This window comes from Mya arenaria, chromosome 14 (genome assembly GCF_026914265.1).
Source record: "Mya arenaria isolate MELC-2E11 chromosome 14, ASM2691426v1".
NCBI lineage: Eukaryota > Metazoa > Mollusca > Bivalvia > Myida > Myidae > Mya > Mya arenaria.
The window spans coordinates 26,144,069-26,159,668 of NC_069135.1; the positions used below are offsets into that span (position 1 = coordinate 26,144,069).

At 34.2% G+C, this 15,600-nt stretch overlaps 1 protein-coding gene across 5 annotated transcripts in view; it reads right to left on the bottom strand.

The window, feature by feature from the left end:
• Window positions 1-2,266: 2,266 nt before the first annotated feature.
• Window positions 2,267-15,600, bottom strand: part of LOC128216639 (uncharacterized) — a 57,439-nt gene continuing 44,105 nt past the window's right edge. For all 5 annotated transcript variants that reach the window (XM_052923251.1, XM_052923255.1, XM_052923253.1 and 2 more), the window contains exons 5-10: window positions 11,678-11,828; window positions 10,711-10,849; window positions 9,835-10,260; window positions 9,110-9,298; window positions 8,046-8,185; window positions 2,267-6,987 (exon numbers count right to left, since the gene is read on the bottom strand). In XM_052923251.1, coding sequence (XP_052779211.1) covers window positions 6,799-6,987; window positions 8,046-8,185; window positions 9,110-9,298; window positions 9,835-10,260; window positions 10,711-10,849; window positions 11,678-11,828 — 1,234 coding nt within the window. In that variant the 3' untranslated portion in view covers window positions 2,267-6,798. The remainder of the gene's footprint in view (window positions 6,988-8,045; window positions 8,186-9,109; window positions 9,299-9,834; window positions 10,261-10,710; window positions 10,850-11,677; window positions 11,829-15,600) is intronic.

Here is a 15,600-nt window from a genome sequence, read left to right on the forward strand (position 1 = left end):
TTCGTTACCCAACTGAACTAGATGCAAGATTCGATGTCCATTGTGTGATAAAAGCGCCCAATGCTCAAATACCTGGTCAGATTATCATCGAAGATATCCTTAATGATGAAGAATGCATCGGAACATACGAACAGACAAAGGAGAACAACATGTATATTGTTGGCTTAACAAGACTGATGAGTGGATTTATGGCTTATGCCAATGTGAATCAAATGCAGAGGTCGGCATTTCCCATCACCAATGAAAATTTGGATATACTAGCGGCAACTTGCAGCCTGGACAATTGGGCGCCTCCTTTGACTGGTGACCAAAACCTGTGCCCAACTCCTAACAAGCCACGGTTTTGTACGAAGGTCAGAGTTCCTACAGATGGTGCGGAGAAATGTTCGTCACTTGCTAGATACAACTTACTTATACTTGTTTTAACCGTAAGGAATGTTTTCTTTTTGAGCTAAGAATCAACTCCAGATGGTTGATGATGTATTGAAACGCCTTCTTTCTTAAATAATTTGTTTAGTGTGTTTTTGGATTTACATAATTACACCATATGCAGGGATGATGCAGGGATGTGACTGATATGGCAGCAGAAGGGCTGAAACCATTTCAGCAAAGGATTTGCAGCCCGCTCCTTAAAGCTGCACTTGCACAGATTGAAGGTTTTGACAACTTTTTTTATTTTCTATCTTGGAACAAGTCATTTTTTTGCGAAGATGCATGGAAACCAGTTAAATTAGAATGCTGACAAAAAATTAGATCACAGATTTTTACAATGAAGTTCAAAAAATGCATTTTTCTTAAACCTTTAGTAACGGTTTAAGCCATAAAACATTAATTTTCGAACTGAAATTTGAAAATCTGTGATCTGATCTTTTGTAAGCAATCTTTTATAATTGGTTTGAAGATATTTATGCAAAAATTTGCTATTTCAAAGACAAAAAAATAATAAAACGGTATATCTGTGGGAGTGCAGCTTTAAGGCCTCCAATGAGATGAAGCATCCTGCCCAGAGGCAATACTTGCTTTTTTAAACTAAAAGCTCCCTACGGCCGGAGCTCTCCTTATTTCACATTTGAACTGAACTGGGATGCCTAAACTTACAACAAATAAATGAACAACCAGAAGCAACCATTGTAAATTTTTTAAGTCATAAAAAAAATGGGGGGTAGAGGAGGAGGGGTCCCTTTAGCCAACAGATTTGAGGAAACTGGAAATCAAATAACATCCCTGATTTATAGAAGGGTAATTTGCTGTTGTTACATTTTACCTTGCATGATTTAGATGTAAGTGCAATATTTACTGCTTTCCTTGTCTCTTCAGAAAATGATTCTTTCCCACAAAAAAAATTCCTATGAATTTAATATTTTTAGTTTTGAATTACTACAAATTTATCCCACTTTGTTCTGTTTGTCCTCTAATTAATATGGATTGCATTTCTTGAAATCATGAATGATGCTTGAAGGGATGTATGCTCCCCAAAGTTTATTAATGAACGGGGATTGTATAAATTGGAAAAAAATAAGTTCTATCAGACAGTCAATTGTGGGAAATCAGCAGATGAATACATTTTTTTATGTAACTATTTCAGTGAAATTATTGAGAGAATATGAAATAAATTATTTTACAATAATTGACCGCTGTTGCTTTGATTTTTAAACTATATTTTACAACTATTATGAAGCATGTTATATTAACTTATGCTTAGTAACTCTTCTTGGCACGAGGTTGCACAGGAGTGTTTTTTTCTTTCATGGGGGAAACCGGAGTACCCAGAGAAAACCCACTTCTCCTGCTTGGTGACCACAAACCAAACACATCCCCCAGGACCTAAGTTCAAGTGGACACAAAAAGAGAACGGACTTGTGTTTACAAGATAGAAGCTGCAAATATTGAGGACAATTACATATCCATGGCCTCAGGTCAAAATACTGAAGCTTCAATTTCTTGTTTCAGTATTTTTTTATCACTAAAATTATAAAGGCAAGCTGCGTCTATTTGCAAAATGAATAATAAATGTTCTCATGAGAAAATAGTGTGGTATCATATGATTAAAATGTGGGACAATGATAAGACATCTTACAGATAAACAGAAATGCCGAACCTTCTCATTAGAAGTACAACAATTGTAACTTTGGCATTTTGTAAACAAAGCATGTGTGACCAAATTACCAAGAAAATACCAAAAACGTTGCTACTGGAGACTTGGGACTTTGTAGCTTCTGTGTTTTGAAGTGAGGCCATCAATATTCAAGAAACAAGAACACCAACATAAGACTAGGATATAGTTTATTGATATAACACCCCATGAATATCTACATGCAACAGAGTCTAATAAGATGACACAATACTAAACCTTCATTTGTATGCCACTCTGTCTTGTCGTTAAAACACAAAACTTCAAGAAATATCAGCCAATTTTCATCATGGTGGGGACAAACCATTTAAGGTTATATAAAAATCCTGCAATGCATTAGGAGTTACAGATTGAATTTACCTCAAATCATCATTCACTTGATGTAATACTGAAATAATTCAATATCTTCATCCTTTGTATTTAATTTCTATTCATATATTTGGAGATTTCCTATTTGTTAAGATGACATTTATAATTTAATATTGCTCGTTTAATTTTGATGGAAAGCAATAAAAAATGTTTTGACAAGAGCAGATGAGAATTGGCAATTATAGTAACCATACTTCACAATACAACTTTTTGGTTTTCTTTGCTGAAACATTAGAAACTGTTGCATTCCTCTAATGATTACATAACGTACAAAAAAACTACAAAAATGCTCTATAATCATGTACAAAATTAAATTCATGTATGCACAGAGAGTTGGCTTACAAAATCGTACAAGTACTGTTTCACAGTAGAGGTAAGATTATAATGAAAACACAATGAAGCAGCCTATCATAAAAGACGAGACACAGCAAGTTAAAAAATACCAAATTGTACAATAATTGACATACCGTTTGAAGTTGCTTTTCACTTTATTGTTATTTTCTATTAAAAAATATTTAGCAATACAAATACAATTCAATACAAATTTAATTAAATCGAGAATAGCAGAATTATAATATTGTTTATTTCTTTATAAGCTCAATTATAAGCTGATGAAAAATGACTACAAATTATTTCAATTTTGATTTCAATTTTGGCACATTTTTTTTTTCTTGCAAGCAGACCAGTTAGATCCAGATATTGATATCTATTAATTTCAAACTCATGTAGATATTGTATGCTTATGAACACTAGTACAATTTGGCTGAATAATGAAACAAAATTACTTTAAATGTAAATATTTAATGAAATACCGCAATAAATGAACATGAAGCTAGCGACTTGAAGGATACTAATAGCAATAATGCACTGAGATTGCAAATGTATGGCAACAACAATATATCTACATCTTATGATAAATGATCATATCATATTCAAAAACATATATATGAAAATCAAACTTTTGTTTGTTCAAGCATTAAACATTTAGGCATACTTATTCTTTACTGTGCCATCAAAATGCTTCATTTGACTGAAATGCTCAATTTAGGACTTTCGAAAATATGTATTTTATGTACCTTTAGAATATTTGTGTATTTCACAAATATTATTAAAATTAAAAAAGTGTTTAATGCCAGTGCAGTTGGTAAAATAACTTAAAATGTATTGAAACTGAGGTTCTTTAAACACGATCTTAAATGACACAAAGTGAATACATTAAGAAATAGTTTCTGTGCCCGCTACCCAAGTTATTGAACTCATACATAATCACGAGAGTTGTGGGTGCTTTAACCATTTTGTAGCATGTTGTTAAAGACAATGTTCATTTACTTGCGTGCTGTATGAGTTAACAGCTTTATAATTTATCTGCACAGTAGTTATTGAACAGAAAAGCTCTGCCTACCTATTTCCATTTCGCTATGGGAGATAATTTATAAACGAAACAAAGACACCATGGTACAAGCATGATTATGCAACTATTGTTTAGATATTGAATGATTATGCAACTATTGTTTAGATATTTCTTAAGTATGTTTTATATATAATTTTCTGAGTCAGCAAGCAAGTGCAAAAAAGCACTTCCTTGAAAATTCTTAAAACGAATCCAAAGGAACTAGAATCAAAGAACTGGAATAAGGACTCCATGAAAATGCCTGTAAAATAATTTTAGATAATCTTCATTGGAAAAAATGTAATAAAATATAACCTGACACTACTATGCACATCCTATACTTTATATTCAACTCAATGAAAAACAAGCAATTCAACATATATCCAAACAAGTCCAAAGCTTAATGCCTTAATACACATTTGGTCCATTATAATCATGTCCACACTTTCAATATTCAGATAATATTCAGATCATACAAACTGAATTAAAAATGTGAAATATCAGAAATATCTACGAAATAAACATAAAATGATTCTTATTACAAATGTGGTGATTAGAATACACAATGATATCCTTCTTTATTGCAAGTCACACATACAGGAAAAATATACACAGCTTTTTAAGGCGAAAAAGTACTGAATAATACATTAAATAATAAAGACTGTTGCAAAACATAAAACGCTTAAATGTCCGTGAAGCTAGTAGTAGCTAGGTTTTAATGATAGTCTATTCTGACAGTTACACAACTAATGCACCTATTTTTTTGGTTTCATGTAAAATGATGCACCTAATTTATTTAGTTATCTATTTTATGTAAAATGATGCACCTGATTCATTCTTTTCATGCAAAAATGATGCACCTACATTATGCACTGTTATGTAAAACGATGCACCTACATTATGCATTGTTATGTAAAATGATGCACCTACATTATGCATTGTTATGTAAAATGATGCACCTACATTATGCACTGTTATGTAAAATGATGCACCTATATGATAAGTAGGCTCTTTATTATTAAAAAAAAACACTAGAAAAAATTCAAAACAATCAATTCATGATTATAAAAATCAACATGATCTTTGGCTTCATATACATCTGCAAAAGCAGAATTGTAAAAGTGATTTGATTGTTGAGCTCTTTGTTACTATGAACAAGTTGACTAGAAAAATAGAAAGTAAAAAAAGTACAAATAGCTCACGAACTTAAGATCATTTAAAACTTAGAAAGAAAATAAAGCAACATAAAATAATTTCAAAAATAAAACTGAGATCAAAAAGCAGAACAAAATACTGGCACATACAAAGAAAAATTATACAGACTAGAAAATGAATATTGAATTCGAAGTATGATCTGCACATGACCAGTAGATTTGATTGCGATATACTCTGTTAAGCAAAGAGTCATAGAGGCAATCACTAAAGATGTTTATGATGATGACAAGGAGTTAAAAATGATTATTATGCACAAAATTGAAATGATTTAAATGTAAATACAATTAAAATATAATCATTATGTATTGATTAAGACTATTTTCAACAATATTTGACTAGTTTCATACTCATCGACTGCTTAAATACTATATATCATTAAAATACACAAGTACTAGTATATGAATACATGCATGGGTTAATAAGTCATAATATACAAATATCGAGAATAGAACCATAACATAAATACATGTATACTGTAAGGTATTGATAAAACTTACTTCTAATGTTAGTAACTCGACAGTTAAGCATATTATTGGTAACATTTCAGTCAGAAAGCCTTCTTTTTTGTGTTTGTCAAAACTACAACACTGATTTGTCCGAAAACCAACACGCAAGTTCTTGAACCCTTAAAACCTAGTAACTGACAAAAATCCCCTTATACTGATAACTATATACCTAGTACATAGTATATATATACAAGTGTGTTAGCATATTCAACATAACAATGATTCGCAATAGTACAAATATCTTAGACCCATTATCGTACCAGCTTCAACTAACATACTAATAACTTCAGTTTAACACATACTCTTTCACTCAAAACTTTAATGTAATTCCTTCATGGTACATCTTCACTTTCCAATACAGGCACACACATATGATCATACAGTAATGCTTACTTTTCAAACAACAAGAATCAATCATAATAACTAAAAGTCATTCTTAATGATAATTTTAAACACCATACAAGTATCAGAAACATACAATCAAACAATTCAGTTCTGCAACGGCTGCTAGTTATCTAAATTAAGTGCAAGAATTTATAAATATTTAGATAATACCTATACAATAACAAAGAATAAATCATGCAATTAAATCATGTTAAAATGAAACATACATTGAGTCAAGCATCCAAATATCTAATGAACATTGTAAGGCGTTCCACACGAACAGAGCACATAGTCCAATATATGAATTTCAGTAATCAGAAAATACATGGTATCATTCATAAAATGGCGAATAAGTTAACAAGTCCATTCTCACATATTATTATATTCATGTAACAAGCCTGCACTCACACAAATGCATGCTAAAACCAGTCTGACCAATAACAATTAAAAGATAATGTTAAATGACATTGCGTTATTGTGTTCCAAGCTCAAATCACACCAAAACAGAACTGCATCATCTTTTTTTAATCATGGAAACGAAATCCTTCACTTTAAAGAAATTTAATAAAGCGCTTTAAGTGATAAGATCCCTTAGGGATTAATTCACCGATATGCGGTGAAATCATGAATACATAATGAACACAATAAGATTAACACTGTTCATGATGCATGTTGTGATAAAATTGCAAACATTTCATTTATCATCAACACATAGTACAAAATAAACCAATAATAAAACACCTATTCATAATGCTAAAATTCACTTATTCACATTTTTTAATCATCTAAGCCTAAGGAATATTCTAGAAGGCACCACAGGCAGCTGCACCCCCATCCATGGCCTCCATCCCAGACATGTCAACTGGAGCCTCAGCTGGTGCCTCCATTTCCTCCCCTCCAGCATCCCCCTGACCAGCCTCCACTTTGTCAGTATGGTCTGCATTGTTGTCTGCTGCTTCTGCTGCTTCTGCTGCTTCTACTGCTTCCACAGCCTGAGGTTAATACAGAAGCAGGAAATAAATGTTATGCTCTATAGAAAACATTTTTCTTCTCTCTTTTCGGGGCTACATTTCATCTCCACAGCAACCCCTTGACTGGCACTCCTCTACAATTATTAAAGTCTTGCAATACATTTACCTAATTTTACAATGGCAACATTTCTACATGTACCAAGTGTCATGAACAATATCTTTTCTACATGTACCAAGTGTCATGAACAATATCTTTTCTACATGTACCAAGTGTCATGAACAATATCTTTTCTACATGTACCAAGTGTCATGAACAATATCTTTTCTACATGTACCAAGTGTCATGAACAATATCTTTTCTACAAGTACCAAGTGTCATGAACAATATCATTTCTACATGTACCAAGTGTCATGAACAATATCATTTCTACATGTACCAAGTGTCATGAACAATATCTTTTCCACATGTACCAAGTGTCATGAACAATATCTTTTCCACATGTACCAAGTGTCATGAACAATATCTTTTCCACATGTACCAAGTGTCATGAACAATATCTTTTCCACATGTACCAAGTGTCATGAACAATATCTTTTCCACATGTACCAAGTGTCATGAACAATATCATTTCCACATGTACCAAGTGTCATGAACAATATCTTTTCCACATGTACCAAGTGTCATGAACAATATCTTTTCCACATGTACCAAGTGTCATGAACAATATCTTTTCCACATGTTCCAAGTGTCATGAACAATATCATTTCCACATGTACCAAGTGTCATGAACAATATCATTTCTACATGTACCAAGTGTCATGAACAATATCTTTTCTACATGTACCAAGTGTCATGAACAATATCTTTTCATTTAGCAACATGTTTACCAAGATTATTTTGGAATATTTTAAACTTGGTTTTAGTTCCTGTTCAATGTTGTTGTTTTTTGCTCGAAATGGCCAATGTTGTAAATTGTGCCCAGGCTTTGACAAAATCCAAACATTTTTTTCAAAAACTTTTCTCTTCTGTTAGTACTTATAAAAATAAAAAAAAAAAACAGCAAATTTTCTGATCTTACCTCTGTTTCTGCCGCAACATCAGCAACTGTTCCAATATGGCCAATACCAACATCAATCCCGACAGCCACACAGCCAGCGCAGGCATTGGCACCGTATTCTTTCCTGATTGTCTCATTGGTCGGTGTGTCATAGTTGTAGCCTGCGAAAATATAAATGGATATGAGCAAGGGTGATATTCTCATATGATTCTAAATAGTAGGTGCACGAGATCCTATGCTTTACTGACATTACTTTATTGGTATTTTTATATCCAAAGCATGTACATACTAGTAATAGGCAATATGTTAAACCAACATTCAAAGGGAAGCAATCAGTGAACCATATTTTTCCTCTTTATTTGTAATAAAGGGCAAGGGAGAGTAACACTCCAGTATAACATAATTTACTGTACAAATTGTCTCCCTTAAAGTACACTTTTGAAGCCAACAGTGAACTTTGATTTTCAGCTTATTTGTGCCAATGGGCAAGGGAAAGTAACACTACAATATTACACTGTACAGGTTGACTCCCTTAAACATGTACACTTTTAAAGTGGCTACACCATTTCAAAGGCTATAACCATGTCAAGGCAGATATGGCAGTTATTTCGAAAGGAACTGCGTACTCATGGATATGTAACTTCTGTACAAGTTTGATAGAGGTACAATCAAAACTGAAGACTTTTTTCACTTTCACCTTTGGCCAGTGCATACATACATGCATACATGAACTGTCATTTTGTTTTAAATGTTTAATGTTGTTTGAATAAAGCACTATAATAGCGAATTATTTGTCATTTATTAAACAATAATTCAACAAACATGAACCATAAACAAAAGATCCCTCAAACCCAATGTATTGTATTGTTAACGTGTAACAGACATTGCAATCTTCATGACTTAACATTTCACATTATCTATCATTCGTGAATGCTGTCATTTTCTGGAAATTGTTATTAAATCCAAAATATGGCTATTTCGAAATAATTTTTTGGGTCCCTACGATTTCTGAGTAACAGTGTTTAACTATAAACATGGTGATGTTTTTTTCATATATTTAAATCACACAGGTTTACTATACCAACCTGAGGCTAGAATGAGCGCAAGGTCATATGTTGGAATGGCTGGAATCTCCTTCATCTTCTTGCTGGGAGTTGGGGGCTCAGACACCTTGGCTGGACTCTTTGGTGTCTTCAAAGGTGTCTCTTGGGGCTTCTCTTGGGGCTTCTCCTCGGGCGCAGCCGGGGCTTGGGCTCCTTCTGGTGCAGCTTCCCCTGTAAATTGTAAGTGGCCATTTTTTATGAAATAGGTTAATGTCTAGCTGATCAATAAATTTCAGACTAAATTTCTACCATTTTTTTTTATTTTTCATGATGCAATTTGTTAATTTTTCAAGGTCATATCTTGTGCAGTTTCTGCTTTAACACTATTAGCCAGAGGTTCATCTGTCTGACACTCATGATTCTAATACCTTCATTGATTATTTGTCTCGGCTTTTTGCAGGCATTATTACCAAAAAACTGAGCGTTATTGGGAATTCAATATGTTAATAGAGGCAGGAATGCTTACTAGAACAAGCTTTTAGTTTTAAAGCGATGCAGTATTGTCTACAGAGCGAGAACTGGAGCGTTTGATCCCCACCAGATGCACATAGCAATTTGTGAGGTCTGTTACATTTGGCGCCCAACTCAAATAACTTATATTGCATGATTAGCCAAAAGGTCTTTTCGAATTGACCTTAGACTCCCAAATTTGAAGACGCATTTGAAAATGGAGAGAAAATCAAATCCTGCTATTATGCTGAACCCACCCTTATCGCCCTCCCTTTCTGCCTCTCCACTCTTCTTATCTGTTTCCCCTTCTCCTCCTTCCTCTTTCTTCTCTCCTTCCTTTGGCATAGATGGTTGTGGGGGAGGTGAGGCTGGTGGTGAATCCACTGTAATTGAAATGGGTTCTGGTGGTGGGGGCGGCAGGTATCTCGGTTGGCAAAGACTGTGCAAGAGTGCTACGGAAAATGCCAGTGCCAAATTTTCTGCCACTTCATTACTCTCACTGTTAATCTCAACAGTGCCAGTTCTCAAGTCAACTTGGGCGTCCTGTAGGTTGAATTTGTAGTTTTCCTGCTGGTAAGACAGTGTAAGATGCTGCCAGGCCCCTGTGGCACACTTGTAGAAGGAGACAGACAATGTGCCAGGACTCCATGGAACCTCTTTCTTTGCTTTCTTGCCCTTGGTGGCTGAAGTACAAAGAATAAAACATGTCATTATGAAGGTTTATCAAATCAAAGAGCTGACATTAAAATAAGTGAAAGTGTAAGCAGATCTCAAATCCATATTGACACATATTTTTTTTATTGATGTTTATATTAAATAACAAAATGCGTTATCATCAACTTCATCTGATTTAAGTTTCTGACAAAGACTTCAATAACAAAATTTATCCTGGAATTTAATAATGGTTACAAATCTTAAACAATGCTAAATATATAATAATCTTTCTTAAAAGCTATCGCCTAAAAAGCACTTCAAGCATTTAACATGTGCATTCGGTTTCAGTATTACCCACTACCCATGAAAGATACACCAAAGATATTATTTGATCAATATTTTTTTCTGGAAAAACGATCACTAAAGATATCAATAGAGGTGACAGGTCCAAGCTCTAGACCGGTTTTTAGCAATCTTACCTGCTATAGCTGGCTGGTGTTTTCGGAAACCAGTCCATTGGCCCCTTATGAGGCCCCAATCACCAGTCTGGTTCTTGATGAGCAGTGCCCTCTGGCCCTCTTCTGGGTTAAGCGAAAATATTTTCTTGGAGTCAGATAGCTATAATAGATTAATATCATAATACAATTAAACATGGAATGGAAATAACACTTTAAAGCCCAGAAGCCAACCTGTAAATAGCTTCAGATTTGTTTTTGCTTTTAATGGCAAATATGACATGTGTACAGGGTTTAATGTGAATATCTTGAACAGATATTTAGATATTTCAAATGATATGTCATGCACAAACTTTAACCTTGGCCCAAATTCAAAATTCTTTCAAGATATCCACATGAAACTTGGTAAACCAGGTAATAATTACAATACAATATGCAGTAAGGCCTATAACTCTGCCTGAAATGATTGTGAAGTGGTACCCCCTTTTACACTGAAAGAAGAGGAACAGAGGAGCATTGGAATATTCTGCCTTTGCTCTTGTTGTTGCTATTTCAGAGAAACCGAGGGCAAGTAAACTCACCTGCCAGGACAAAAAAAACCTGGTCTGAGCGCACCATATACGCTATAGAAGCTATCTGCCCCTTGAAGAAACTCAATAAGACAAATTGTAAATTTTTACCTGTGAGGAAAAAGGAATCTTGTCACAGCCAACCAGATGAGCAATTGAAGTAATCCGCTCTAAAAGAAACTTAATTTGACATAAGAGGAAGTAACTCTTACCTGTGAGGGAGGACGAATCAGATCCAATCAGGTGCATGACTGAAGTTAACTGCAATGGAAAACTATGACATGAAGGGAAGTATCTCTTACCTGAGAGAAGAGAGGGCTCTGGTCTGAGTCAACATAGAGACAACCATGATGGCAATTGTTGGCAAAAGTTATCTGCCTCTAAATGAAACTGAATATGACATAAAGGGAAGTAACTCCTACCTGTGAGGGGAGAGGAATTTGGTCAGAGCCAACCAAGTGACCCACAGCAGTTATCCGCCCTTGGAAGAACACCTGAACGGCGGACATCAGCAATGGAACACTGTGTAGAAGGCGGCATGAGAATGTCACTTGTCCAGTGTGGTTTACAAACCTAAAAATACAAGGAAATATGGATGTTATTTATACATATTTCACATCCAGGACACTTAAAATAAACAGTCATCATTTCAACTGCTTTCTGATACAAGTTAGTAATTCCTGACATTGAGTTTTCAACAAACCATGCCATTGTTATGGATTCTTTAGTTGCCATTTCAACCTTTACAGAAGCATGTAGATTTGGTATTCAGGGGCTTTTAAAAGACTACTCAGGACTAGAGTGGGTGGAAGAAGAATAGAAACTCCAAACTGGCACTATTATTATGGAAACTTTCCAAACAATCAAATAGTTATATATAACTTGTAACCACAACCTCTTCCAACAAAATGCCGGGCTTGGTCAAATTTATTGTTATATAAGACAGTGCAACACATTTGTTTTTCTATTTCAATGCAGAGGTGTTTTTAACAGTTTGAGTTTTAATACAGTAATTGTCATAAAACAATGAAAGAACCAAAATGAGAATATTACCTATCACTTTAATGACTTAGACAGAGTGGATTTATTTCATAATTACTGCAATAAATCTTAATTCTGTGAGAGACCTCAACACACAAGAGATGAAATCAACCATCTGCTGTCTCGGATTACACCTAAAAGCCTATGAACTTTCAGCAAGATTAAGAAAAAATAAAGAAAAGGATTATCCAATTATGTTCAGACGTTTGTACCAGGTAAACTCAGGTATTTTGAAGCTCGTCAATCATTCTTATCTTTGGCAGGCAGCTACATTGACCCGGTATCACCAAACCTTTGCACATGGTTTAGTTAATCTTAAGCTCTTCATGGAATTTGGTGCAAAGTGTAAATTGACTCTAATTTTCAGGTATTTTAAACTTCAGTTTAGTCTGGTATATTTTACAACATCTTGTTCATGTTCAAATGTAGACAATTAATATTTCCTACTTTAGTTGAGCATCTGCACCTTGATCTATTCCCGCGTGACTCCTCCAATTAGCGGCTGAAACGCTCCACTATCAATTCCAACCCCTCCCACTTCTACCCAATTCTTGCATCTACCCATCAACAGCATGATTTATAGTGGAAAATACATGTAGTTTTCATTATCAAGTTTGAGATCTATGTCCAATCAGTGCTAGAGGTCTTTAATATACCAAATATAATGGAGCATTTCCCTGTTCCATGTTCAACTCGGTTTCATCCATCAAAACTATGGGCATCTCATTTCAATAACAATACATTACAGTTCAAAAACCCCAACATACAACAGATACAGAAGCATGTCTCCAAGGAAATGTCTTACAATGAAAAATCCCTTCCTTTACAAAACACCAACTCCTAGATGGCATTCTACAATGTATGCCATATCTATAACCTCGGTAATCAATTTCACCCCCCTGATCTTCGAGCATGAAATCCAAACAATCGAAAAACATAACGCCTAAAGAAGTCAATACCAGACAAATCATATTTCCTATCTCCAGAATATAAGAAACATTTACAGGCCTATCAAATTGCTGTGGGTTGATTTCTTTCTGAGTTTTTTTTTTCCCAACTGATATTGCCTGTTCGTTTACGTTTGGTGACACATAATTTAGAATAGGGGATGCAGAATTTAGTAGGTAAAGTATTAGCGATGCAGTACCTAGAATTTAAAGCTAGAAGGAATTAAGTTTAGGCAACAAACAGTACTGGCAAAGCAGAGTTCAGTATAGATGAAGCAGAGTTAAGTACAGGTGGAGTAGAGTTCAGTATTGGTGAAGCAAAGTTTAAGTATTGTTGAAGCAGAGTTAAGTACAGGTGAAGTAGAGTTCAGTATTGGTGAAGCAAAGTTTAAGTATTGTTGAAGCAGAGTTAAGTACAGGTGAAGTAGAGTTCAGTATTGGTGAAGCAAAGTTTAAGTATTGTTGAAGCAGAGTTAAGTACAGGTGAAGTAGAGTTCAGTATTGGTGAAGCAAAGTTTAAGTATTGTTGAAGCAGAGTTAAGTACAGGTGAAGTAGAGTTCAGTATTGGTGAAGCAAAGTTTAAGTATTGTTGAAGCAGAGTTAAGTACAGGTGAAGTAGAGTTCAGTATTGGTGAAGCAAAGTTCAGTATAGATGAAGCAGAGTTAAGTACAGGTGAAGTAGAGTTCAGTATTGGTGAAGCAAAGTTCAGTATAGATGAAGCAGAGTTAAGTACAGGTGAAGTAGAGTTCAGTATTGGTGAAGTGGAGTTTAGTATTAGTGAAGCGTAGTTTATTAGTTGTGAAGTGGAGTTCAGTATTGGTGAAGCGGAGTTCAGTATTGGTGAAGCGAAGTTCAGTATTGGTGAAGAATGATAGAACATGATAAGAGGAAGTGCAGTGTTCAGGAACCATGACTCTATTTCAGTTCATTACAGAGTTATTGACCTTTGTTACTTTTTCTTGTTTTAGTTACACGCAAATGTTTACTTTCTCAACCAGAATGAATTGCAAATGTCAGCTAAAATAAAACCCAAACAAGATATAAGGAATTTACAGCAGCCTGGCACATTTCCCACAGTTTTTGCCCTATTTCTATGAAATTATACATCACCAATTAGGTAATTTGCAGTATGCTGATATTTCAAAAACTAATAAGCAAGCCATCTCAGCAGCCAAGAGGCTGGTTTAATCATGCCCGGGTCATAAAGTTTTTTTTGTAAAATAATGAACATCATACATAACGTAACTGGAAAGAGCATAAGACTAATTTGAAACAGACTTTCGTAGAACTTGTACCATTAAATGTATGTCAGTTATAATGGAATAGAAGTTATAGTTACAGCACCATTGCAGGAACTCAAATTGTTCAGATTTTACACCTTTAATGGACCAATTGTTCAATTAACAACTTTATTTACGGCATCGTTGTTGAACTATTGTTGTTAACTTTCAAACAGTTACTGCTCTGTAAGTTAATGGATACACTTGTGATACACTGTTTCGGCTGTTCTTGTTGATATTCAAATATATGAGCACATCTTCGAATAGTTTACCTTTGAAAGCTTACAACTTTGGGCCGATTTTTCAGAACTTTGTTCAAGTTAACAATGTTGTTCTCCTCATTGCTGTTAACTTTAAAATCATTATTGCTATGGAAGTCTAATGGATATACTTGTGATCTGCAGTATTTCTAACAAGATTTGAGACGAGTTTTTCAGTTGTACTTGTTAAATGCAAATACATGAGTGAGATATCAAATCATTCATGTTTAAAAGTTAACAATGATCCTGTTGTTAACTTAATCAAAGTTCTTAACAATAAGCCCCTTGTGTAATTAATCCTAAACCTAAGAATCCCTGACAACAGTGCATTCTAATATTATTATGTTCATATCTGAAACATTTCTTTTGGAACAGCAACAGGTGTAAAACTTCCCTCAGTATTACGTCATACTTTAACACTAAGCCATTTATCACTTGCCAAAATATTTTGATCAAGATGGTGATAGGCTTATCAGCATATTAAAAACATATTTAGAAAGATTGACCTGAATCTCTAATCAAACAGGGAAAAAGTGAAATATTACGAAAATTGAAGGCAAGTTACACAGAAAACTAATCATGTATTACACAATCTCTTTCTCCATGTTAGAAGTGATTATAATAAGTTTCACGAACTAAATAAACAGTTTGTTTTGCCCTCTTGAATATTTATGAAGAAAATATTGCTTAATCATAAAGCCGAAGTTTTTCACAAAAAGCAAACCTTTAAGAAATATTCTCAAAAAGGACAAATAAAAAGCACAGCTAGTGCGAAGATTTCAAAAAGGCAAAGAAACGACTCAGCTTTTGAAAGG